Source organism: Dipodomys ordii, unplaced genomic scaffold (assembly GCF_000151885.1).
Source record: "Dipodomys ordii isolate 6190 unplaced genomic scaffold, Dord_2.0 Scaffold183, whole genome shotgun sequence".
Classification (NCBI taxonomy): Eukaryota; Metazoa; Chordata; class Mammalia; order Rodentia; family Heteromyidae; genus Dipodomys; species Dipodomys ordii.
Genome location: NW_012267399.1, coordinates 177,324 through 205,177, shown reverse-complemented (window position 1 = coordinate 205,177; position 27,854 = coordinate 177,324). Strand labels below are relative to the sequence as shown.

The 27,854-nt window shown below is 42.1% G+C and overlaps 1 protein-coding gene across 2 annotated transcripts in view; it reads right to left on the bottom strand.

Moving 5' to 3' along the window:
- Positions 1 to 27,854, bottom strand: part of Sergef (secretion regulating guanine nucleotide exchange factor) — a 210,641-nt gene that overhangs the window by 145,573 nt on the left and 37,214 nt on the right. For both annotated transcript variants that reach the window (XM_013034155.1, XM_013034156.1), the window contains exon 9: positions 10,224 to 10,390. In XM_013034155.1, the coding sequence (XP_012889609.1) occupies positions 10,224 to 10,390 (167 nt within the window). The remainder of the gene's footprint in view (positions 1 to 10,223; positions 10,391 to 27,854) is intronic.

Below are 27,854 nucleotides of genomic sequence, written 5' to 3'. Positions count from 1 at the left end.
GGGCAACTGGGTGAGGCCAAACTAGACACAAGGGATTAGCAATTAAGGAACTGTCACTATAATTATGCAGAAAGTGGGGTTCCAAGCTAGAAGAACAGTAATGGAAATGGAAGCAGTTTGTCTTCTGGCCAACTAATTCATGCATAGGTGCACTCAGTCTTTACAGACCCAGCCTTTCTATCACTACAGCCTCCTTTAAACCCTCACTGCCTTCTGTTTCCACTCTAAACTTCTGTGTGATTTATTTTCACCCTAGGAAAGCCCAATGTTTAAGGTCAAACGCAACAAAAGACAGATGGTCAGCTCCAGGGTGACCCTGGGCAAGGCCTGGAGCAGTCATACTTCTACAGAGTATGGTGATGACACACAAGGTCACTTGGACTTTAAATTAGTGCTGATGAATTTCCTTTGCTGCTGGAACACAAACCACAAGCATCCTTGCAATGGATGCTGATGGCTATTGACAAGAATCCACATGCTGGAAGCTCATGGAGACTACCGTGGACTACCGTGGACTACCAAGCATTTAGACCACTAATTCCACTCAAGTCTGATTCTAAGGAGAGTTTGCCATGAGATCTAACTCTACGCTGCTCCAATTATCTCAAGTGATTAACACAAAAGAGCAGCTCTGATCCACACTTAGCACAAAACCTATATCTGAAGCAGAATGGCTTGAACCCAGTAACACTCCTTTTGTACAACACTTGACAGTTTACAAAAGCTCTGATGTCTTCATTTGCATCTTTCCAAAGGCCTGTGGCCAAGGTAAAGTAGATATTATTATATCCACTTTATACATGAAAAAAACTAAGGCATATTAGAAAGGCTTTGATCCAAAGTTACGTACATTATAGGTAGAGAACAGAAAGGTTCTGCTCCACATTCAAGACTCTGCCCACTCAGACAGCTCCCTCTAGCCAGCACAATGGTCTGTCATATAAATTAACTTCACTACCTCAGTCCTTACCGGACTGTCCTTTCCTTGCTACTTTTCCTCATCAAACACTGTCCCACAGCATGGAGGGCCATCAGGCCATCACACAACTCCCATTCAGTACAAGCCAGAGCCAGAGCCACAGCCCAAGGTCACATCTTGATAGCAAATGTCTGGAGAGGGCACGATTGACAAAGAAGACCATTAGTGAGAAGAATGAGGGGTCTGAGAGCCAGGTCAGGTCCCTGTTCTGTCATGTACTATGTGACTCTGAGCTAGTGTCAGGTTTCTCTCTGAACAAGTTTTCTCTCCACTAGAATGCAACAGTCTTGCCCACCACTTAGAGCCAATAATGATATCTTTATCCTCCTCCTTTCTAGACTAACATCCACTAGACTACGCTGGATGACCTACTATAGAATGAGTAAGCAGAGCCCTCCTGGACCTCCTCACAACAGCAGACAATTTCACTGTCAATCTAACCAGGAAGATTTAAGCCACCCAACATGAGCCTGCACACTCTTTTCAGCATATTTACTACTGATTATTTATTTTCTACCAAGGCCAGTTCTACTTGTACAAAGATAAATAAGACCAGGCCTGCCCTCAAATAATTCAAAGTTTGATTTAGAGATAGGCATAATATTACTAGTAAATAATATATTGCAGTATTGGACAGCAACTTTGTCTTTTATGTAAAAGTTCTTAGTGCCTTGTACTACACACCAACCACAGGATACAGAAAACATTTATGAGGTAAATAATATAACTAGCATACAACATGATGATATGTGAGATGGTTGCATAAAAATATTCTCTTCTTATTTCAAAACTTGTATCTTTGCACATTTCCTTTTGCTTTACCTTTTCCTGCTAGAACTGACCCTTTCACAGTGATCTCCATCCTATTTCTTGTCTCCATGATACCCTGGCTCTAAATGCCCACATCCCTCATGAAATTCTGCTTATATATCATTCTCTCCTCTCACTTCTTACTCATTTCATTCAGCCTCTGGCTTACGCTGGCTTCTCCATGCTGACAACACTAACTTGAGCCAGGCCCTGTTCCCATTCTCTTTTGCTTCCACATCTTCTGCCAGCTCACCTGTAGTAAGCCATCACCCATCTAAATGCTATGTTCCTGCTTGGGCGCTTGATTTCCCAAAGTGTCACCAGAGTCTCCCCATCACCAAATCCAGTGGTCTCTTCTCTACCCCCAATCTCTCCAACCTCGCTGTTGAAATTTCCTTAGTTTCTGGGACATTGCTGTGGCACTTTCTCCCTCTCTTGTCAATACTTAGTCTCTGCCTGGCTGCTGCTCTTCCTCTACTTTCCTCTGAAATACAAGTTCTTGCCAAGATTCCCCTGTTACTTTACATCAGGTCCCTTGAGAACTAATTTAATGACAAGACTTCCAATTCAGGAAGCCTTTCCAGTCACCATCCCCACCCCATCTTTGCAGAGTCCAACAAAACCACAGGGACTGAAAATGCAAGAAAGAGAAGGTTCCCCAAGGACATGAGATGGAATAAACATATTTTCATCCTTGGATTCCCTATATCCTTTGTCACATTCTGCTTGTCCTGAAATTTCCTTACTAGCTCACAAGTTCCTAAGACAGGACTAAGACTCTTTCTCACTTCCCCCATCCCACAAGCAATGCTGAGAGAGACCAGCACACCTAAGTAGCTGTTAGAAGAAAACCAAAGTAAATATGCATTAAAGTTATGAGTGAATTGTGAAGTAATAAGGACTATGATCCTCATCATTAGTACCTTCTGTAAGAATTGCCAGGCTTTTGTGAGCAAAATACTAGACCAGAGTCTGTCTATGCTGGCTCTGCAAAGCATCTGATGACCCAATACCTGAAAACACAGGAACGTTTTCTGAACTGGCATGTGTTTAAGAAACATAGACTAGAGGGAAGACTATTTGTTTCATTCATTCATTTTTTCCCCTCTGTTTGCTCAGTAAACTTCCACTAAGCAACTAGAAGGTGCCAGAGGATATTCTAGATACTGAAAACACAGTTTTCAACAAGACAGACAAGGTCCTTGCTTTCCTGGATCTTACATTTCAGTGAGAAAAGCAAGATGATAAATAAGAAAATCAAAGGCAGTAGTTAAGTGCTTTCTGTATCACATCTTTTATCATCTCTCTCCAACAACTGTTCCGTCTAGTGGTTTTTCCTCTCTTCTGAATGTTGCCATGGACAGATACATTCTACCACTAGGAGCTAGATCATTTCTTCCCCTGCTATGCCAGTAGCTGCAACAGAGATGAACACTATTTGTGTGAGCACTGCTACATTTAAAGGAGTCCTATCCCATTTGGATAAACCCTTGTTACAGGAAAGGTTTGGTCTGCTGAAGCCCCAGGGTTTAAGACCTCAGGCTCCTCCAGGAACAGCACTGATGCCTTGGGATACGTACCAGAGAGCCACTTGGGAATGCTTTTTCAGGTTGTGTTCAATTCTGTCAGGGCCCTCCGGACTCAGCTGATTGCTGATGGTAGATTTCTGTGTTATTTAGGGCACCAAAGTCCCACAGTCTTGACACAAACTTAAAATTAGAAATGCATTAAATATAGGAAAGGAGGAAGGTCATTTAGGAAAGGCAGCCTTCTGAGGGAGCTGCAGGACAAAGACGCCCTGGAAACTTCCAGGTTCATTAATGGGTTTTACACAGCATTCAAGTGGTATTTCTCCTTCAGAAATAACACTGTGGAAAGCGTAGGGGACTGGCTCAAACCTCAGCTAACACAGCTGAGTGAGTGACTCTGCAAACTAAAAATAGCTTCTTTCCCACTCATTCTGACAGATTTCACTTAGACCTTGTGCACAGGTTGATCCTCTAACAGTTTAGTCCTATCGCAAAACAAGAGCTGCTGCCACTTGGGCTTGACAATTACCCAATCACTGCTTCAACTCTTGTTTATCTCCACACTTCCTGCTCATGCTCCAATGGCTGGGTGTGTGCACATGTGCACACATATACTGGGACTTGGTGCTCCACAACTAAACGTGGGCAGAATTTAAACCAGGAACATGACTCAGGACTATGGCTGCCAACTGAGCCCAGAGTAGGCCCTCAGAAACACAGGCAATCAAGCTGCTTGCCTTGGAATATGTCCTAACTCCTAGCTTGTCTCTCTAGGCCTCAGTTTCCTCAATTACAAAGTGGGCATAAACATTTGTCTTTTGGCCTATTTCCCAGCATCACACTGTGATCAAATAAGAAAAAGTAAGTGAACATTGTTTTCCAGATAATGTGGTAGGCTAGATTGACAGCTAGAGAGTAAAACTAGGCTCAACCATTAGAATGTGGAGGCATCCAATTGCATCAGAAGTTAAAAGCAGATCTAGGTGCTAGCAACATGGAATGTCTTTCTGCCTTTGCTACAATCTTTGTGTGTGTGTGTATATGTGTGTGTGAAAGAGAGACAGAGAGAGAGAGAAAGAGAGAGAGAGGGTGTGTCATGGGGTTTGAACTCTGGGTCTGGGAGCTATCCCTCAGCTCTTCAGCTCAAGGTGAGCACTCTACCACTTGAGCCCCAGCACCACTTCTGGTTTTCTGGTGGCTTACTGGAGATAAGATGTTCACAGACTTTCCTGCCCGGGCTGGCTTTGAAACACGATCCTCAGATCTCAGCCTCCTGAGTAGCTAGGATTACAGGCATGAGCCATCAGCACCCAGCAATCTTATTCATTTTAAAGAACCCAGTTCAAATTTCTTTTTTATATTATCTTCAGAATCAGTCATTCTATCTTCACTATTCCCTTGGCCTTTTGCACCGACCTCTAATACCTCTAATATCTACCTCTAATACTCTGCACAGAAACTTCTTTACTCATGTACCTATAAGTTCTTTAAGGGCAAAGATCATGAATTTTTTTTCATACGTGCCAGTCCTTGGGCTTGAACTCAGGGCCTGGATGGAATTGACTATGAAAAAGGAAAGACCTCAGAGTTAAGAGTCAGATAAATGTCAGAGAGACCCAGGAATGCAGAAAACATGGGACACTGAACACACAAAGAGCCAATGGAGAGGAATATAGGCAAAGATTTCAAAAAGGCAGTATCACCCAGGTCTGCTTCAGGCAATAAGAGCACAACCACAGAATAAGGGTCAACATCTTCTCAAATTGCATGTTCTGGAAACACTAGGGTTTGAACAGAGAGCATGACACCCTTCTGAAGGAACCTTCATGAAGGAGCAAGGACATCATGCTAGGTCCCATAACCTAACCTGGAATAGGAGGGCTTGGGGACAAGAAACAAAGGCAGAGAACACAGCCAGGACATAGGGTAAGAGTCAGTTCAAAGTGGTACTGAAGCCTAGAACTTCTAGATTAACTCACATTCCCACTTCATCAAGGTTGTTAGCAGCTAGGGATTAGTGACATTGGCTATGAAACTGAGGAACTCTAGAGACAAGAGTCAGTACACATTTAAGTATTAATCATTCCCATTAAACAAAAATTAGAGAAGAAAATCTTAGATATATGGAAGAATTAAGAATTACCTAGTCTAATCTATATGTGGGGAAACCAAGAGTGTAGGAGGAAAAGAGGCTTGCCCAAATTCATACAACCATGCACATGCCCATGCGTGTGTGTGCACACACACACACACACACACACACATGCATGCATGCTCACACACACATAAACATATACATACTCACACAAATGGTGCTAGACCCTCCATGTATTCTAACTAATCTTTTTCTTGTTCCCTCAAAAACTACTTACTTCCCTCAAGCTGCTCTTCTAATGGTACCCAATGTGCCCAACTTGAACTGCTTCAGTTTTGTTTTTTTTTTTTGGTTAGTGGTGGGGCTTGAACTCTGGAAATGGGCACTGTCACTCAGCTCTTCAGCTAGCACTCTACCACTTAAGCCACAGCACTACTTCCAATTTCCTGAGTGGTTTATTGGAGATAAGACTTTCACAGATGGGGCTGGGAAGGTGGCTCAGTGGTAGAGCGCTTGCCTTGCATGCATGAGGCCCTGGGTTCAATTCCTAAGCACCACATAAGCAAAAAGAAAAAAGCCAGAAGTGGTGCTGTGGCTCAAGTGGTAGAGTGTAGAGTGCTAGCTGAAGAGCCGAAGAGCTGAGGGACAGCACCCAGGCCCAGAGTTCAGGCCCCACGACCGGACCCTAAATAAATAAAGAGTTTCACAGACTTTCCTGCCTGGGCTGGCTTTGAACCATGATCCTCAGATCTCAGCCTCCTGAGCAGCTAGGATTACAAGTGTGAGCCACCATGTCCAGGCAGCTTCAGAATTTTAGGGAAGCCCCAGTTGTAACCAATAAGTGACTAAATACATCTGCAGGCTTCCAACTTTGGGTGGAAATCAAAGCACATGTTCATTGGAAATGTGCAGCCTGTGTGGTTTAGAATGCGAAAAGCTGCTGTGATAGATGTTCACTGTCAATGAGCAAACAAACCTCTTCCCACACCCTGTGCTGACATGTACAAGTGGGGTATCCCTGGATTTTTTCCAAGATGGTGAAGAAGGGCAGTATTTAAGGCAAAGCAGATACTGTCTAAAATACAAGCTGATAGTGTATAAAACACAATTTTCACACTGTGTATGCAGTAGTGAAAGAAAGACCTGCTAGGCCCAAAAATCTCACATAAAATCTTGCTCAAAAACGATCTTTACAATTTAGGTGTGTGGGGGGGTAGGGGGTAGGGAGGTAGTGTAGTTGTGGAGATGGGAGGGAAGGGATGGTAGGGGAAAAACAAAGGAGGAGGCAACAATGCTTGATAAGAAATGTACTCATTACCTTGCTCGTGTAATTGTAACCCCTCTGTACAGTATATTCACAATAAAAAGCTTATTTTTAAAAAATCTTGCTCAGGCTAGAAATGAGATATGGCTCAGAAGAGAGAGAGAGAGAGAGAGGGAGGGAGGGAGGGAAGGAAGGAAGGAAGGAAGGAGAGAGAAAGAAAGAAAGAGAGAGAGAGAGAGAGAAAGAAAGAAAAGGTGGCTCATGCTTGTCTTGCATGCATGAGGCCCTGGGTTCAATTCTTCAGCACCACATAGGCAAACAGAAAAAAGCTGGAAGTGGTGCTGTGGCTCAAGTGGTAGAGTGCTAGCCTTGAGCTGAAGAGCTGAGGGACAGTGCCCAGGCCCAGAGTTCAGGCCCCATGAAAAAAAAAGAAAGAAAGAAAGACATAAAACGAAAGAAAGAAAGAAAGAAAGAAAGACATAAAACGAAAGAAAGGAAGGAAGGAAGGAAGGAAGGAAGAAAGAGAAAGAAAGACATAAAACTCAGGAAAATAGAGGCTGACTCCAAGACTTCAAAATCTTTCATCCAGGGAGAAAGAGTATACATCAAAAGAAACGTGGGAAAACACCCTCAGTTTGGCTTCACTAAAGAGAAAATAAGTGAACATCTTCAAGTAGTTCAAGCTCAAATCACAGGCCTACTGTTTACCTAGTATGTGATCTGGGGGTGGCTGAATTACCTATAGTGAGCTTATCCTCCTTATTCATAAAGCAGTTATTTTTAATGTAGACATAAGTTTATTTTGAGAATAAAGTAATATCTGTAAGGCATTTAGTCCACAATAAGCACTAAGTAACTTCAAATATATTTTCTTTCCTTTCTTCACTGGCAAGAAAGGTTATTCCACAGTCCAGCTTCATTTGCCTGTGCTTCCTCTTCCCACTAGGCCTCAATCTGGACCATTCTGTGCAGACATCCTATCTGAGGCCAAGCACAGACAGCTCACTCCTCCCTCTGCTTATCCTTTGGATATTAAAGGAAATTAATGGTAATTAAAGGCAATTGGTCAGATATGTGCCACAGTCAGGAAATTGATCAGCTATGTGCCACACTCTGGTCATTGAAGGTCAGGAATTATCAAATTAGTCCAAGGCTGTTCCAACCTCCTGTACTCTGATACCCAAATCTATTACCAACATGGCATCTAGTTTAGTATGGTTCTTGTCTTTCCCGAACAGGTTTCAGCCTTAGAAGCTTATAACAGCCCACTGCCCTGGCAAACAGATGCTGAATAGGCCAGACTTGAACATCAACAACTGCTGAGAATGTCCAAGGCCAGATTATGAGTGAATAACAGCTTGGAGCCTGAACCTGCAGGAAGAGTACATACACCAGCACCTCAGAGACTGAAACAGACAAGGAGCAGAATACCTCAATGAGGTTGCCAATGGAACTGGGCTCAAGCCCACTACCCTTATTGCACTGCTAAGAAGCTATGTCACACCCATGTCAGGTTCTTAGTCTGCATGATTGAACTCACGACTGTCACAGTGCTACCACCACATTGAAGCCACCAGGGATCATTAAATGCTTCAGACTAAAAGAAGAGAATGGACCCAGCAAATGCCTACTATATGCCAAGAAGATTGCATGCAACCCTCATTTATACCCTATGTATTATTACACAAAGTATTCCTTAGAAATTTTTATCCTCATCTTTTATGAGAGAACTATGCTAGTCTTATGTCCACACTACCATACTACCCAAACTCAAGATCTGGGAATAACCAAGGAAAGGGAAAAAATACAGCTAAGAATCTAACAGACTATATACCAGGCTCTCAACACTAAAACTCATTCAGCAGACAATATTAGTTTAAATACAACATTCTATTACATACTACTAGTAGGACCAAGTTATTGCAAGCAGCAGCTAGAGAAATATAGCAGAAATCATAAAGATGCTTGTGCCCCCATAATTTTACTCTTAAGAGTCTATCTTAAGGAGACAGTTCAAAAGGGATTCACCACACAGATCACAATACTAATTTTAAATTTTTTAAAAGGAAGTGATCTAAATGTCCAACATGCAAAGAATGGTTTGAAAAGTCCTAGAATCTTCTAGTTACTTGATGTGACATTGTTATTCAAAATGATCATTTAAACATTAAGAAAAAACGAAGCATTTGTGATAAAATAAATGAAGACAGAATTCAAAACATCATAAATGCTATCATGGCAACTTTTAGAAGTATATACATCAGGATAAGCAAAAAAGAATGCAGTTATATCAGGGGAAATAGATTATGATTATGCTTATTATTACTAATACCATCTGTAAATTGTTTTTCTGATGCTCAATATTGTTCCAGTAAGAGTGAGACAGATCTTGCCCATGTAATTGTAACCCCTCTATATGGTATTTTCTCAATTAAAAAAAAGAGTGAGACAGAGAGAGAGAGACAGTGATACAGTGATAGAAAGATATCCATACGTATATATACGTATATATGTATGTATATATGTATACATATTTACATATACATATATATAGACAAGGAGAACAAGTAAGAGAGAGAGAGAGAGAGACTCAGCCTAGCACTATGGAAGCACTCAGGAGGACCAGAGGTGAGATGTGAAGCAGAAATAGAGAACAGTCCTACATACCTGGAAGGAGGAGGCCAGGCACGCCCCTAGGGAAGGGAAACCCTCCAGGTATAAAGAGGGTTGTAATTAGTCTAATGCTAATTATGGAAGCCTTACTAGCTTATTAATTTTTTTGACAGACTCTGAATGAAGACTGAATTCCTTCATTAAGCCAACTTGAGTTCAGAAGCACATTTCCTGCATGGCCATTCTTCTAAAAAGCCTAGCCTTTTTTTTTTCTTAAAGACAGCAGTAAAGTAAAATTTAGCAACAAAAACACACACCCTGGAGGAATTAAGACTCCTGATTTAAATGTAGAAATTCTAGTCATTTTAGAGAACCAACGGGACTTAAATAAGCAACGGAACTACAATGTTTTCTACACTGGGAAATACAAACAAAGATGCAGAATATTTTGCTCAGTATTAAAGGCCCCCTCAATCAGGTTCCAATCCATCCTAATTGCTTCATGATTCGTTCAAATTTAACAACTACTAGTCCCAAATATTCTCCTTACATGCCTACCTTCATGACTCTGTTGGAGCTGTGATATCTACATAGTTTAAAGTCATATCATTTTTCAAAGCGAATCCTTTTACCCCGAATCCACTTTTCATTCTTCCCAATGGTTCAGGAATACTGTGCTTTGAACGTCCCTAAAGGAGTTACATAGTCTTCCTTATGATACAGTCATTTGGGTAACTGAGGAACCAACTTTTCTACCATATTAAACCTGAACTCCTTGGGGGAGGGGGAAGGAGGGTAAAAGACCCCTTCAGATTCCTACATGGAACCAATTATAATGCCTGGCACACAGTAGGCCTTCAGTAAGCACTTCACTGAAAGACAAAAAAAAAGAGAGAGAGAGAGACATTTTGTCTGTAAGAAGTCCCTTCTTACCTCAGCTGCTCCAGTTAGGCAATGCAGAGGTGAAGGTGTGTTGTTCGGTGATCGGAAGCAGGAGAGGGATGAATCTTGCTTTTCTAGTTTCTGGCCTCCATTAGATCCCAACTTCCTCCCCAGTTGACCATAATCTGCTCGGCCCCAGGTAAATACCTTGCCACTTTCTGAAAAACAAATATGATTTGAATTATGATTGCACTGTATAGCTGTGGATAACCAATGAGTTACTGGAAAAAATGAGCACTGTGTCCTTAGTAGTACCAAGTACTAAGAGTCCTAGTTTCCTGTACAGAAAGCATTTTTATAGACATGGAAAGTGAGGTCAAAGAGGCTAAATGACTTCCCAAAGTTCAAACAAGTAGAGAGTGCTGGAACTGGAATCAGAGCATGATTCTAAAGCCTCAACTCTTATAATTATATATTGCTATAGATATGAATACTACTATAGATACACTTCTCTCTGATCAACGTCTGTCCTTTGCCCAGATGCCTATTCGTTCTTACCCAAACCACAGAAGTTCCCCCATGCTATAATTTCCTAGGCTTAACTCAATCAATGACCAGTCTCTCTCTTTTCCTCTTCCTCATAATACAAGAGGGCTTCTCAAAGTATATGCAGAGAGGAGCAATCCTAATAGTCCCAAAGCAAACATCCACACACATGCTGGAATAAAGGGAGTGCAAAGAAGAAAAAAAAGATGCAAAACAGATGCCAGAGAGTATTCAGTTCTGCAGCACTACATGGGAAGCTGGCCAGGGCTAAAGATGATAGAAGAAAATAAAGTATGACAAATAAGGAAAACCATGGGGCCTATGTTTCTTTGGGCCTGGCTTACTTCACTTAATATAATTTTTTCCAAGTCTTTCCATTTCCTAACAAATAGGGTGGTGTTATTCTTTCTGATGGAGGCATAGAATTCCACTATAATATATATATATATATATATATATATATATATATATATATCACATTTTCTTGATCCATTCATCTACTGAGAGGCATCTGGGTTGGTTCCATATCTTAGTTATGGTGAATAAGGCTGCAATAAACATAGTTGTGCTGGTAGCCTTAGTATGGCCTTGTTTGTGATCGTTTGAGTAAATGCCCAAAAGTGGGATTGCTGGGTCATAAGGGAGCTCTATGTGGAGTCTTTTGAAGAACCTCTATACTACTTTCCAAAGTGGTTGACATGTTGAAAATTAACTTTACAACTTCAGTGGGCTGGGGGTGGGGGGGAGAGAGATAGTGGAGGTGGGAGGGAAGGGATGGAAGGGATGGGATGGTAGAGGGAAAACAAAGGAGGTAACAATGCTCAATAAGAAACGTACTCATTACCTTGCTCATGTAACTGTAACCCCTCTGTACAGCATTTTTACAATAAAAAAAGTACAAGAAAAGAAAGTATGAAAAGGGAGATAGGGCCTTTCTTCTCCAGAGAAGAGAAAACTCACCAAATTCATTCAGTTGTACCAAGTGCCACATTTGTTATTTCAACAGAAATGCAAAATCTGATGAGGCATAGATTATTAACAGATTCTCTCCAATAAATATGCATAACCATGTGCGCTGTATAAATTCTCTATACATGTTTATTTTAACAAAGAAAAACTTTGCTTAAGAGACAAAACATCAAGTAATGCATATTAAATTCTAGATAACTCTACTACATACTCTGCATTTGGTATCAAAGCTTCACCCGGCCCCACATTCAACATATGGCTTACAGTGTCAGCTAAAAAACCAACCACAGAGTCATTGGAGGGAATGTCAGAATACTGCAAGCATACAAAGCTCTACAGAGATACATTCTCAGGTGTGACCTGCTTGCAGATTCCAAGCAGCTCAAGAGAGTTTGACTTCTGTTTTTCCACAAAGAGAGAACCAAGCCCGCAGGGCCCACAGGAGATTTGGCATGTTATGCAAACTGGAAATGAATCCATTCAGATGTACTATTCATGTGTCCTCGTGCGCTGCTCCATCATCTATGGATGCCCTTTCCTAACCAGGTAAGCCTCTCAAGTTAGTTCATGTACCATTAGTTCTAGGAAACCTTTCTGAACTCCAAAACTCTCCCTTGAAAAAGGTTAAACTTACCCTCCCCCTACCTTTATTATTATACTCATCAACTACTACAGTGCCATTTAGAAGATGAGAAGATTAAGGCTCAGAGAAATAACCTACTCAAGGTAGCAAGGCTAAGCTGCTTCTCTTTAAACTTACCCTTGACACCACTCTGAACTGGTTATTCACACTGTCCCATGTCACTGCAGAATCACTGTACACTTCTCTTCATGCAGCCTGACACTTTTTTTTTTAAGTCATTGGATCAAAAACCCATAAAGCAACTCAAACTGGTAAACTGTGTCTCTACCTAAGCTGAGTTTCACAAGAAGCCAAAGAATGAGACTGCTGCTGTTTAAACAACCTCAGCATTCTTGGACCGAGAAGACCACAAAGAGAATTGTGTTATCACTAGTTGCACATTGAATCCTTTCATTCATATCAAGTAAAACATCTCAGAACTCTGTTATTGATTATTGATGTCTGAGACAGGCAAGATTGCCAGAATATGGTGCCACCATTATTACATCTCCAATAGCAATTCAACCATTCCACTTACATAGCACTTTTCACCTTCAAAGCACTTTACAAAGATTAACTAATTAATCTTCATCCTCTCTGGGGAGGCCAGAGATGTTCTAGCAGAAACAAGCCCAGAAACCAGGCCAACTCAATATTCCCCTTTAGTCTCAAGCTCTGATATACTCTCAGAACCCTTCTATTTCTCCTCAAAATACATTCTACAGTAGAAGGTTCATAAAGCATCAACCAGATGTTGCTCCTTTAAAAACAGACATTTATGGACAACCTTTCAGGCACCTAGCGCATTCACAGATACTATATCATTAATCATTATAATAACCCTGACATATAGACTATAAAGTTCATTGTACAGATGAGGTTAAATATCTTGGTCAAGTTCAAACACTTAGTAGGTGGTGAAATTAAGATTTAAACCACTGTCTTTGATTCTAAATCCAACGAAATCTATAAGGATTACACAGATGATATATAGACTAATGAAACTGGGCTGAAAAAGAGCCATTCTTATAAGACTTGAATAGAGGTGAGCCAGACTAAAGGGAGGGATATGATCTGTGTGCCATCCCATCTTCCTCTCTAGAAGACCTTTCCAGAAGGAAGACAATGCACAACTAAGACCCTAAGAAAGACATTATACATATGGATTATGATGTCACCTGAAGTAAAAGAAAATAGTGAATCTCATACAAAAATGTTCATTAATGCAATGTAGATAAATGTCTACCTTAAACTGAAGCTTGCTGTCAATTCAAGGCATTTCAGATCACAAACTTAACAAATGAATCTTTTCCTTAGGGTAAAGAATTACATATTAAACTATTTAAAAAGATACATTAATGTCATCTTAAAAAGTATAGGTATGTGTCTCCAGATAAATGACAAATGAGAGAAATGACAAAATAGCTCAAAATAAAGTCAGAAAATGAAATATCATTTAAGACACGTCCATGTAAGAATTAACAAAAGAAATATAGCACCAAGAAAGAAATAACATTGTGAAAGGTCTCTTCTACTAACAAACACAAAAACAGCAGGTCCACAGAGAATACAAGAAGGGCCAGATGAGTGGTATTGACAAAGCACATTTTAGAGCAAACATTTCAAGCTAGAATTTGTCCTAGCAAAGCGTGAAAGAATGCATAGCATTTAAGATGAATTTCTAGATGGGAAAAGAAACTGGGAGAATGAGGGAGGATATCGTTGGAGCAGGAAAGTGATGAGAAATAACATGGAAATTGAGAGGTATAAGGTGCAGTGGGAGAATGAATGAGGTCAGAGGAGAAAGTCTGGGACTGAAGGTAGGATGATCAGGCTGAGCCAATCACAGAGAAATGCCAGGCTTAGGGGTCTGGAGCTCATCTTCTACACCACAGGTCTTCAAACTTGGTTGTTTGTTCTCTCCTATTAGTAACATAGTTTTAAGCCAATGTACGTACTTGCACGTATTTATTAAAATATATGCTTGTAGTTTATACATTTATAAATCTTGACTATATATCCTCATTCAAAATTATATAGAATAGGAAGGGAGCCAGGAGAATGATAAATAGGAGTAAGATTGATTGGAATGCATGGTAAACATATGCAGAAAGGTAATTATGAAATTTCCCCTTGTATGACTAATGTAAGCTAATTAAAAATATGTAGAACAAAATATAATCAAAAACTAGAAAATTTCAAAGAATGTGGAAGAGAAAAAAAAAAGCAAAACAGTAGAAGGTATAAGATTTCCTTATCACACCCTGGCAATTCTTCTCAGAATATTCACTCTAAGCCCTAAAAGGTAAGAATGACTTCTGTACCGGACCTTCACATGCTGAGTTTAGGAACTACAGCTAACATGACCATGGGGAGAACAACACACTTTGAGCAGGGATGGGGCATGATGAAGGGAATGTTGTGAGTAGTACCTAGCAAAGAACTGAAGGAGGCCAGAAATAATACATCCAACACTTCTGCAGCACCTACTACATGCTGGGTACTGTTGTAAGTGTTCTCCTTAGAGTATCCTTTTCATTCCTCCACACTCTGTGAGGCAAGTACTCCTATCATCCCCATTTTACTGCCAGGAACAAGATTCTTGTCTTTACTCACAGAGGTAGTAAGTTAGTAGGAAACCATCACAGTAACACAAGCCTAGGATTCATCAAGCCTCAGTGACAGTTTGTTTCATAAGAGAAAGACATAGAGAGAGAGGGAGAGAAAGAGAGAGAAGAGAGAGAAGGATTTTCAGGACTTAGCACCCATTCGATGTGAGAGAAAGAGAACAGGAAGAAATAAACATCACTCTGAAATTTCAGCATTTCAAGATTAGTAAGAAGGTAGCATTGTCATTAAAAGAAGTAGGTGAAGGAAAAGAACTTCCAGATCAAGGATTGCATCAAGAAGAATCATGAAGAGTTACTTCATTACCAAATGATTTAATTTTCCTAGGTCCTTTTGCCAACATGTTATCAAATAAACTGATGTAAATAAGGGGAAAGAGTAAGAAGAAAGACTGGCAGGTACAAAGTCCAGGGGGGGAGCACCCTGAGGGCAGGGTGGTGGGTGACAAATATTCTAGGGGTCACTTCCTTTGTCCCTTCAGGGACCAGTGATGAAGGCAGGGACTGCCGCTGCAGTCATAGCCCCCACACAGTGAGAAGCCACTGAGCTCCTCAGTAAAGAGACAGTTCCTTCCTGGGAAGGTGGTCCTAAAGATGATAGGAAGACAGATTAGAGGAACATCCATATTTTACTAACAGAATCTGTCCAAAAAGGAAAATAGATAGTGCTGACAAGATAACAAAATTGAGCTAGTAAACAGAAGTGGATGTTATAAAAAGAAAACCCATGGTCAGAGAAAATAAACCACACAGCCTCCTCAATCCTTCCCAATTCTAATTCCAGAAGGCACACACAAGGAGGCCACCTCTCCACACGAGTTTGTTATGCTTTAACAATCATCTGTTGGGGCTGAGAAGGTGGCTTAGTGGCAGAGTGCTTGCTTAGCATGCATAAAGCCCTGGGTTTGATTCCTCAGTACCACATACACAGAAAAAAGCTGGAAGTGGTACTGTGGCCCAAGTGGTAGAGTGCTAGCCTTGAGCAAAAGAAGCTCAGGGACAGTGCCCAGGCCCTGAGTTCAAGCACTAGGACTGGCAAGAAAAAAGAAAATCTGTTTACAAATGCTAGTTCCTCTCAGGGTAACCCGAAGCCTTCAGAATGTAAAAGTGACTTCTGTATCTGATTTTCTGTTTGGCCATAAGGAAAGAGACTTTATAAAAAGGCATCTGATGATGATAACCAAGGACTGCTCAATCACAGAACTGACTGCCTGAAGCCATCCAGCGTGACCTCTCTGTGTGTGAAGCGGGAAGAAGCCAGGTGCCGGTGTTATCCTAGCTATTCAGGAGGCTGAGATCTGAGGATCAGGGTTCAAAGGCAGCCCAGACAGAAAAGGCCATGAGACTCTTATCTCCAGTAAACTACTCAGAAAAAGCTGGAAGTGGAACTGTGGTTCAAGTGGTAGAGTGCTAGCCTTGAGCACAAAGATGCTCAGGGATAGTGCCCAGGTCCTGAGTTCAAGCCCCAGGACCAGCCAAAAAAACAGGCAGAAAGGAAGGAGAAGGCTCACAGGCACTATAGATGGCTCCCAGGCTTCTATACTATATATGCCTGCTGTTCATCACAGGCCTTGATGAGTCTACATCTCAACCCAATTAAACCAGCCCATTCCTCTCACTCATTGACAATCGTGGACAATTCTAAGAACCGTGTCCCTCACTTTGAAGGCAATGATCTCAATTTATAAATACACATGAGAATGTATGCATTCTCCTATGTAATGAATACATAGAGAAACTGTTCTATTTGAGTCTGCTTCCTCATCCACAAAGAAGGTCTGTGAAAGCAGGAATCTTTTGTTTATGCATACACAAACAGTGCCCACCACAAAGTAGATGTTCAATAAGTATTTGTTGCCTACATGAATTAAGAAATCTAACCCTCTCTCTGTCTACCTGTCATTCACCTCTACCAAAGTTTATTATTCAGGGGTTCTGTAATCTTAATCAAATTATTCAGTGTCTTTAAGATATCATCTGCAGAGTAAGAATAGTATCTCCCTTGTAAGGCTGTTGCAAGCTGTTGATGAATAAAGTACATGGCATACAGTAGTAAGTGTTAGCCAGTATTACTACTATCCTCCCAAACTGCACAACACAGCCTGATCAGGGAGTTCCAGGGTTCCACCCACATTTGCCACTAATTTGTCAATCTTCTCAACCAACTCACACCTACCAAGATCTGTGTGTCAATGCCTCAAATGATAATCAATGGGAAAAAATACTGGAATCTCCATCATAGAATTTTGGATTTTTTTAAGATTCATAAACAGTATCCGGAACACCAGCGCCTTTGATATATGACAGACCATGGATTAACTAAAGTCAGGAAGAAAGAAAGAGTAAAAGGTGTCAATGGAAAAGAAAAGTGAAACAAGGTAAGCTAAGGTACAGAGGAAAGAGGAGAGGGAAGGAAAAGGAAAAGGAGAGAAGAAGGGGAAACCCAGGGTCCTAGCCCTGGCTTCTTGTCCATGGTACATAGCTTTGAACAGGTCCCTCAGGGCCCAGTTTTCCTATCTATAAAACAAAAGGATGGAATACAATCATATCTGAAAATCTTTAGTATCAAAGTAAGTGGGGATCAATTTAATTTTACTGGCACCAATGGAGTCTTTAGTCTTATCAGTGTCCTACAAACATCCACGATAAAGCCCCATGGCCAACAAAAAAAAAAAAAGATTAAAAAAAAAGATTTAAAACATCCATGATAATCTCAAAGACCATTCATACTTAATAATTTAAATTAAAAAACTAGGACTTAATTATATATCCCATTTTTAGTAAAATTTCCCAAGTTTCTAAAGTCATTTTGTGAATAATATCACATAATAAAAGGTTGGGGATTGTCTTAAAAATGTAATACAGGAATAAAATTATGATAAGTGAAATTGTTCCAAGTTAAAAAGCAGAAGCTAGGCACCAGTGGCTCATACCTGTAATCCTACTCAAGAGGCTAAGACCTGAGGATCATAGTTTGAAGCCAGCCTGGGCAGGAAAGTCCATGAGACTCTTATTTAGTCATTAGAAAATCAGAAGTGGTACTGTGGCTCAAAGTTGTAGAGCACTAGCCTTGAGCAAAAAAGCTCAGAGACAGTACTCAGGCCCTGCGTTCAAGCCCCACAACCAAACAAAAGTAGAAAACACAGATGAAGGACTGGAACTGAATGTGTGGAACTGTGTTTTAGGGTCTCTCAATAACTATAATCAAGCCTGAATGATTGGAGTGAATCCCATTTTATAGATAAAGAAACAGATCACTGAGGCTATACAACCTGTCCAAAATCACATAGCTAATAAGCTGTAAGGCTTCAATTTAAAAAGAAAAAAGCTAATATTTTGAGGACACTTATTTCATGCTAGACTCTTGATATGGATTATCCCATTTAATCCACAGAAACATCCGATGAGTAGGCATTATAATCCTCAAATTAGAGATGAGAAAATTAATGCCCAGACAGAGGCTAAGTCTTGGGCTCTAAGCCAGCAGCTGCTGTGGCAGAGTAAGGCTGGGAACCAGTAGCCTGGCACCAGAGTCAGTGCCCTCAGTCATTGTCCTACAGAGAATGCACAGGCCTATCTGACCCCAGCTCCAGTTTCCATTTACCCACACTGCCTCTTCAAAAGTGAGCATTACAAAGATCTTTCAGAGTCACAGGGATACATGCCTGGGCTACAGGCACAAAGAAAACCTGGCTGGTGAATAGCCACGTGAGCTTTATCTTTGGCCTATGTGGCAAAGATCAGAGAGCCCAAACACACAGGCATACCAGGTAGCTATTCTATTTTCACCACTAACTTCAGTAACAACCAATTCAGGGGCACTAGTGACAGATGTCAAGACGGACTGTACCCTAAGAAGCCTCAGGCTGACTTTAGGACTTTCAGCAACACTCAGAGTTAGAGTTTTCCCAGACAAAATCAAGGAGCTGTTGGACTAGTGACCTCTCCCAAACCAATCAAGGGCATCTCAAGAATCTCCAGTCTAGTTTGTTCCTAGTTCCCTTGCCTCCTACCCAGTCCCTCCCTCAGAGCACTGAAGCTCTATCAGTGTTGGATGTCAGGAGCATATTCTACTTCCCCATCCAGGGCCTTGGGGACATGCTATTCCTCCAACCAGCTATGTGGCCAGCATGGCTGTCTCACCTACAGAGCTCCTTCTCACCCTTCAGGGCCCAGCTCCAATCTCACTGTCTCCCTAAAGCACTCCTAGTCAGAATAAGCCATCTCCTCTCTTGGGGGCCACCTATACGGAGTTTGTACCTCTGTATCAACAACAGTTCTATGCCTCCAAACACAGGATTATTTGACTGCATTTCCTCCACATGTCCTCCTCAGAGTGAAGGACTGTGACTTCCTTATTTTCTCTGTAGTCACATAAAGCCCGACCCAAAGTAGGTGCTTGTTAAAATAAACAAGTCACAGCCATCGCTTTTACCATGAACGTTTATATGCCACTAGACCATCCAACTCAACTTCCCAAAGAAAATATAAAACTCAGGAAAGTAAATAACTTTCCAAGTTACCCAGCCTACTTAGAAAGGAGCCAGGCATTGACAATATCCAATAGCTACTGCACGCTTTGCACCATGCCACATACTATCCTAGGGGCCAGGGGCCACAGCATGGAACACAATGGACAAAACTCCCACTGTGGGGCATATTGTAATGGGGAAATGACAGACCATCAACACAGGAAATATGTCCCATTGCAAACGGTTTTAAGAAATATATATATATATATATATGCATATGTATACATATGTGTGTGTGTGTGTGTGTGTGTGTGTGTGTGTGTGTGTGTGTGTGTATGTGTGTATATAGACAGGGACAGGCAGAGCTAGGGGATATAGGTCCAGAAGCAGAACTCAGCTCCAGACTCCTCAGCTTCTCCTCTATAAATATATCACTTGTTTTCTGTCTCTCTCTTTAAAAATTAATTTTTAATTGACATAAAAGTTGTATGGGACACATAGGATGTTTCAAATGCATACATTCCAAATTATTCAAAACCATCTTTCTTAAAGGAAGACCTTAAACTTAAAAGTCTCAGCCGAGTCTGGATATAGTGGTACATCTCGGTAATCCCAGCTACTCATTGTCCAAGGCAGGCCCCAGACTCCCTGAAAAACAAACTAAAACAAAAGGTGCTTGTCTAGCAAATGGAAGACCCTGACTTCAAACCCCAGCACTGAAAAAAAATTTTCTTCAGCCAATTCAAGCAGAGACAAAAAAATTACTTGTCAAGATGTGATTTTTTTTGGGGGGGGGTCCAGTCGTGGGGCCTGAACTCTGGACCTGGGCGCAGTCCCTCAGCTCTTCAGCTCAAGGCTAGCGCTCTACCACTTGAGCCACAGCGCCACTTCCGGCTTTTTTCTTTTTGCTTATGTGGTGCTGAGGAATCGAACCCAGGGCCTCAGGCCTGCAAGGCAAGCGCTCTACCACTGAGCCACCTTCCCAGCCCCTCAAGATGTGATTTTTTAAAAAGCAAACAATAAATATAAAAGCACTGTGTAAATTCTAAATCAAGTAATATTATGACTGTCACTTCCCAAAGAGCCATAAAGCAAGGTTCTGTGGGGAAAAGGCTGCACTGAGCCCCTGCTCTGAGTGCTTGGGCTTCTTTTTCCTGCCGAAGATCAGGGTTCATACATAGCACATCATCCCTGCTAGTCACACCTGGAAGCCACTTGGTACCCTAAGAAAATTCCCTGATTGGGGCCAGTGCCGTCGCAGATGTTTCCCGACTCATTTCACATTCAAACTCCAAAACCTCTTCGCACACACTTTTAGATTCTTATTAATAACACTTTAAAATGTAGATTGCTGCCTAATCTTAGCTATATAATTAAAAATAATAATAATCTTGCTTCTCTCCCTCCAAGCAAGAAAGGAAAACATACCCCACCCCAAAATCAGGCTTTCTGCAGCTAAGAATCACACTCAGAAAAGCTAGTAGGAGGCTCAAGATGGGGGGGTGTGGGGAGGTTGCAGGGAGAGGACAATTGAAGGCAAGAAGCAAGTCTAATCCCTTGATTTTAGAAAAAAAGAAAAATTGGGCTGAAGGAAAGGCATGTTCTACCCAAGGACACAATATGGTTTGGCAGAGCCTAAACTAGGGCCCCAGGAGAAGAAAGGAGGAAGACAAAAGATAAGGCCTTCGATGGCAGGAATCAAATCCATGTGACTCTGAGCACAGTAAGCAAAGCAAGTCATCTGCAGAAAGAGCTAGGGGTGTTGGCGTCTCAAAAGGATTATGGGAACAGGATTCCAAGTTCTTTCCATTCAATTTAGCCTGACAAACTGTCAGAGCAAGAAGGGACCTCGAAGCACTTCTGACCCAGTCACACCAGAAAAGAAAATAACTTGTGCACCTGGAATCAACTAATGAACAAGAAGCAAAACTAATACAAGAAACCAGGCCCTCTGACTTCCAGCACAACTGTGCACAGTTTCTTAGAAAACTATCTGTTGACCTTTCTAAACTCCCTTTCTCACCAACCTTGCCCAATTCCCTAGGGGCCTTCCTGGGCTCCTAAGAAGGGAAGAGCAGAAAGGGAAAATCCACACTGTCCTTCACTGCCTATGTCCTGGAGATAGCTTATTGGAAGACTTGGGGTTGTAATGGAGATAGCCAGGTCTGAGAAGGTGGCTTAGTGGTAGAGTGCTTGCCTACCATGCATGAAGCCCTGGGTTTGATTCCTCAGTACCAGATAAAGAGAAAAAGATGGAAGTGCTGTGATAGAGTGATAGCCTTGGGTTAAAAAAGCTCAGGGACAGTGCCCAGGCTGGCAAGAAAGAAAAATAAAGGAGACACCAAAACACCCAGTCCTGTCTCCATCTTCTCCAGGTTCCCTGGTTCCTTTTACCTAGATCAGCCGTCCCTAGCCCTGGTCATCACCTTCAGGTTTGTTTGGGGTTTTTTTTTTCCTATTAGGAATGAGAAATTCTGCAGTTTTCAACTCTGCAATTATTTTGAGAGAGAGGAAACAGCGAGAGAGAAAGGGAGGGAAGGAGGGAGGACCAAGCTCTGCCCCCAGCTGTTGGCTGATGATGATGACTCACAGCTGAAAGTTGGGGCTGAGGAGAGGAGCAAGTTGGGAGAAGGCGCAGCTAAGGGAGCGGCAGCACGCCTGGGCCTGCAGAAAGCTGTCACTGGTATCTCTCTGATAAAAATCACAGCTCCTAGTGCTGGCATAGAACTCCCATTGTAGACCACACTGAGGCCCCATGGAAGCAAGCCCGAAAGAGAACATAGACTGGACAGTGAGTGCTGCAAAGCCCGCCTGCCCACCCAGCATGTAGGAAGTGGTTATGTGAGAAGCCATGGTTTTAGCTCTGAAAACCCATGAGATCCCCTGAGATTTGCATCCTCAGCTCCCAGAAAGAAACTGGCTTTCAGTAAATGAGAGAAGCGGATTAAGATCTTCAGATGGGGAAGACAAGGGTTGTTTCCATTCTTTGGGGGAGCAAATAACTCACCCAGAGGCAAGAACAAGGAGAGGAAGGCACCTACCCTGGATTCCAAGTTTAAGGTCAACCAGGGAGAACCTCCTGGACGTGATTTCAGATGGTGGCTCTTAAGTTTATTCTACCCCTGCCCCTGGGAAAAATGACCCATATTGAAGAGAGGTGGGAATGAACGATTTATTAGGATCATAACAGGGAGCTCTACCCATCCACACCAGAAGACCCTGGGCAGGTAAGGAGACCCAACAGAATAAGATGCTTTTGTGTCCTCAGAGCTCAGGACCCCATAGCTAGGGCAGTTACAGATATCACTAAAAGAATCCACTGAAAACCAATTAGGTTTAAGGACCAACAAGGGAAGGGAAGATAATCAGAAGATACAGAGTCGCAGTAATCTCAAAAAAGGGAGGGGGGCAGGGGGAACAGAGAGAGGCATGATGATTGCTGAAGTTACATTCATAGGTGGTCACACCTCCTGATGGGGAGAGCAGGAATCCACAGGGCAGATCTGTGATGAAACAGCCTCTCCCCCCTCCACATTTGCTAATCTTACTCCTGCTCTGCTCCTTCTTCCCATTCCTCATTCAGGCCCCAGGAAAAGCATCCTTTACTAGCAGTCCCCTCTCCTTAAGCCTCCAAACCACTTATGTGACTTTTGTAAAAAACCAAACAGGCCAGTGCCAGTAGCTCATATTTGTAATCCTACCTACTCAAGAGGCTGAGATCTGAAGATCATAGTTTGAAGCCAACCTGAGCAAGAAAGTTTGTGAGACTCTTATCTCCAATTAACCACCAAAAAATCAGAAGCAGAGCTATGGCTCAAGTGGGAGAGTACCAGCCTTAAACAAAAAAAGATCAGGGACAGCACCCAGGCCCTGAGTTCAAGCCTCAGAACCAGCACCAAAAATTAGTTAATTAATTTTTAAAACCAAACATAGTTTAAGACTCCTCCCTTAGAGGCACAGAAATGGAGCAGACAAAAGGTAAATGCAGCAGTGGTACTCACTAGACACTACGTTGAAAATGAACAACTTGTGGGTAGGGATAGGAGGGAAAAACTGAGAGAGAGCAAGGGAAAGGGTGACATTATCCAAAAGGAAATGTACGCTTTACTTGACTTATATAACTGTAACCCATCCATACACCTCTTTTATAATAACAATTTTAAAAATTTAGACTCCTCCCTTATTGGTCACCTTCAGTCCCCAGAGACAGTGAGCAGCGAAGCTACAATGTCTTCCTGGAAGAGGCTGGCTTCTCCATGGGCAGGGATGGGGAGAGGCATCTGCTTCTCAGGAGTTTTCATTTCATAGGCTCAGCTCCAACCCAATCAGCAAAGCACTGTTACTATGGACCATCTGCCAGGTCCTGCAAACAGCTCTGTTACATAAATGGACTGGGATAATGAAATTTATTAAACTGGATTCTTCCTCCACAAAGGATAAAAGGCCCTGTAAGTCTTTCTCTTTAAAGCAACAATGTGAGGTGGTGGAGAGGTTCTGGACAAGGAGTACCTGGGTCCAAATCCTGTCTCTACTCTCCATTAGCTGTGGGGCATTGGGACAAATCATTTTCTCCCCCCTGGGCCTTTGTTTTCTCAAATCTCAAATAAGAATAGGATGGTATGTATGGCATTAAAATTTCTAGAACTTGCTATTTTCACTAAAATGATGAAAAGAAGCCTTACATTCCTTTAATTTTATATAACAGAATTAATTTTCTAAAAATATAAATAGTACCAGGCCAGTGGCAGAAGTTCACAGTTATAATCCCAGCTTCTCAGACAGAGATTGAAGCTCAAGACCAAACTGGGCAAAATGTCATGGAGACCTCATCTCAACAAACAAGTCAGGCATTGAGTCACACCAGTTATAAAGGAACCATAGGTTAAGAAATTGTGCTTTGAGGCTGCTCTGGGCAAAAAGCATGAGACCTTATCTGAAAAATAACTAAAAGCAAAAAGGACTAGGGTAATAGGTCAAATGGTAGAGCATCTGCCAAGCAACCATAAGGCCCTGAGTTCAAATGCCAATACCATACACACAAAAAAAATTAACACCCTTTCTTGGGAGCTTAAAAGGAGCAATGAGTTGGGGCTAGCTGGAGGAAGAGGAAACAGAGGAGAAAATAATGGTCAAAGCCTTTTATTAACCCAGACAAAGAGGCTCAAACAAGACCAAATAAGAATTTGGCTGGGCCAGGCATCAGTGGCTCACACCTGTAATATCAGCTACTTTGGAGGCTGAGGCCTAGAGGATCACAGTTCAAAGCCAGCCCAGGCAGAAAAGTCCCTGAGACTCCATCCCCAATTAACCATCAAAAATCTGGGCTAGAGGCATGTCTCAAGTTATAGACCACTGGCCATGAGCAAGAAAGCTGAGCAAGGGTGAGGCCCTGAATTTAAGCCCTGCACAAGCCAAATAATAATAATAATAATTTGACAGGGATGCAACACTACTAAGGACCCCCTGCCTGTGTGCATGGCACTCTCCAGTTCACAAAGTGTTTTCACATCCACAATCTTGTTTGACTCACCACCCTCTCAGCTGACAATGTGATGGCCAGCCTCTCTTCACACTGAACAAAGCAATGCTAAGTAACTTGGTAGAGTGAGCCAACATCTCTTACCCTGTCTTCAGTTCCTCACATGTAAAATGGGAGTAAGCCTTACTTGGAAAAAGTGTCTGTATGGATTAAATAGATAATGTTTGTAAAGCCCTGGCAAAATGCCTGGCACACAGTGTGGCCTTGATAAATGAGTAATCCCTTCTTTACACGCCTCCACCTCCTCAAGGAGCTGCAGGAAGAAGCCCCAGAGCTGCTCATTTTTAGGCCCTTGAGAAATGCTTCCGGATGAAAGGTAACATGATGGTTTTCTTAAGTAACCAGAAGACAGATCAGTGAGCCAGATGACTCAGTCCCTACCCATTTCATGGATACTAAGCCACCCCAACCCTTGGAGGAAAGGACTCAGTCTCAGCCAAAAGCAAGCATGAGGCTTCAACACAGAAACCTCAAGAGCCACGCTGAGTCAGGGTCTTTCATTATTCATGATATCACACATCCCTCCCCTCACAAACATTTAGCATCTCCCTCGATGCTCACAAGGACCATGCCCATTATGGCCGAATGTTTCCTGTCTCTTTTCACCTTGTCTTACCCAGATCAAGCAAACTATAACAGGGTGCCTCTTGCTTCTATAACTTGGTTCCCAGGATCCTTTGCCTACAAGGCTCCCTGCTGACCTTGTTCATGCAGCAAATATTTGAACAAATTACTGAAAAAAACTGAAAGAAGAAACTACAAGTGAATTAATGGTACAATATGCTCCTGTGAGATAGAAATTTAGGGATGATCTTCATCTTACCAACAACAACAAAAAAAAATCAGTCCCAGAAAGGTCAAATATCTTTCCCAGGATGCCAACAAATGGCAAATTAGAGTTTAACCTCACTCTTCAGGACTCTTTTGGCCACATCAAGCTTCCTCCTAATGTTACAAAGTCAATCTCAGATTGAAAACACAAATAAAGCTGATTCCTCTAAGATTCCTCAAAATGGGCCACTTTCCTCTTGGCACACATTGAGAGTACTTTAAGGAACTGGCTGTCATGTCAATTATTGAGAGCTCCCATGGGACAGGCAAGGTCCCCTGAGAAAGGACAAGCATGGTGTCATGTGTCAAGAACCTAAAAATGATGGCAAAATTACCACCTAGCCACTTAATGCTCACTTTTAGAGACTCCTGGAACAAATCAATCTCCACCAGGAAAGAGGAGAAATCCTTGAATGGAAACTAAGCCCTCTGCCAGGGACCTCTGAGCCCTTTCCAGAACCATCTGGAGATCTCAAAACACAGCTGGTAGCCCCTCTACACTCATTCCTCCTTTCTCCAACAGCCCACCACCACAACTCCCCCAAAAGATGTGTTCCTCTCTACCCTAAAAATCTAGGAATCTGTTAGAAGGACTGAATGGCTATATCCTCCCAAGATTCACATGTTGGAATTTTAACCCTAAGGTGACAGAATAAGAAGTAGTAGCTTTTGGAAGGTGATTAGGTCATGGGAGTGGGGCCTTCATGAACAGAATTAGTACCCTTATCAAAAGGACCCCAAAGAATCCCCTTGTCCTTCCTGCCAAGAAGGAGAAAATGGCCTTCTATGAACCAAGATGCAGACCCTCCTTACCAGGCTCCAAATACATCAATATATAGATTAGGATTTCCTAGATTCCTGGTTGTTAGAAATAAATGTCTCTTATTTCTAAGCCACCCAGTCTCTAGAACTTGGTTATAGCAATCCAAGCTGACTAGAACTTGGTTATAGCAATCCAAGCTGACTGAGACAGTCACTGGCTACATACCCAGTTGAGGCTGTGTTGAGGGGATGTAGAATGGTGAAATAAGTAAAGCTGGCAGGGAAACCAGACTTCGTGGCTCACACCTATACTCCTAGCTATTAAGAGAGGTGAGATCAGGAAGATCAGGTTCAAGACCAGCCTGGGCAAAATGTTTTAGGACCCTTCTCAATTAATTGCCAGACTCGGTGTTACACAGTTGTCATCTCAGCTACAATAGGATGCTTAAAATAGAAAAGATCACAGTCCAGGCATGTGCCAAGGCAAAAAAGGAAACCCTATCTCAGTAATAACCAGCTCAGAAAAAAGGGCTGGAGTCATGGCTCAGTGGCAGAGTACCTGAGTTCAAACCACAGTACACACACACACACACACACAAAGAGCAGAACACAAGTGCTGGCTTCATAACTAACAGTATTCTTTTACATAAGCCACACAGTCTCCCTGAACCTCAGACCTCACCTGGATTCATGGGAAATGAACTCCACCTTTTGGGGATATGAGAAATTCATAAGTAGGAATACAAGCATTGCACCTGGTATTTAGAAAGTGCTTGATAAACACTGGTTCTCAGTCCCAATGTGACCCTCTAGGGAATTAGAAAACATTTCTGTGTTTATTCAACCACTCATGTTAAATGGTGTCTTCCTGCATCACATCTCTGGCAAGGCCTTGGACCTACCCATCTGTTGGGTATGCAGGCTGAAAGATGAATCCTAATTGCATCCATGAGAAAGTCTGATGTGAGGCCTTGCCTAGTAAACTGGGAGAGATTGGCCAGAGCAAAAGGGAGCAAAAGAAGATAATGGTGCTGCCTTTGCTGTGTTGGGGAAGAAGGAAATCATAAGGATCCAAGCCTAGGCCTGTCCTCTGGCTCTACTATGGAGCAGCCAATTAGAAACTAGAACAAGCTCAGTTCTTCTCCCAAGCCAGGACTACTGGGTATTAAGGTCCTTTTCAGATATGACCTTGCTAATTCTGACTCTGAATGCTGGCCCTATCATTTCATCCCATAAACGTGTCTGCTTGCCCACTGCTGCCATCTGCTGGCCCTCCAGGCCCTGCTGCACTTGTCCAGTGCACCTAACTTGAAA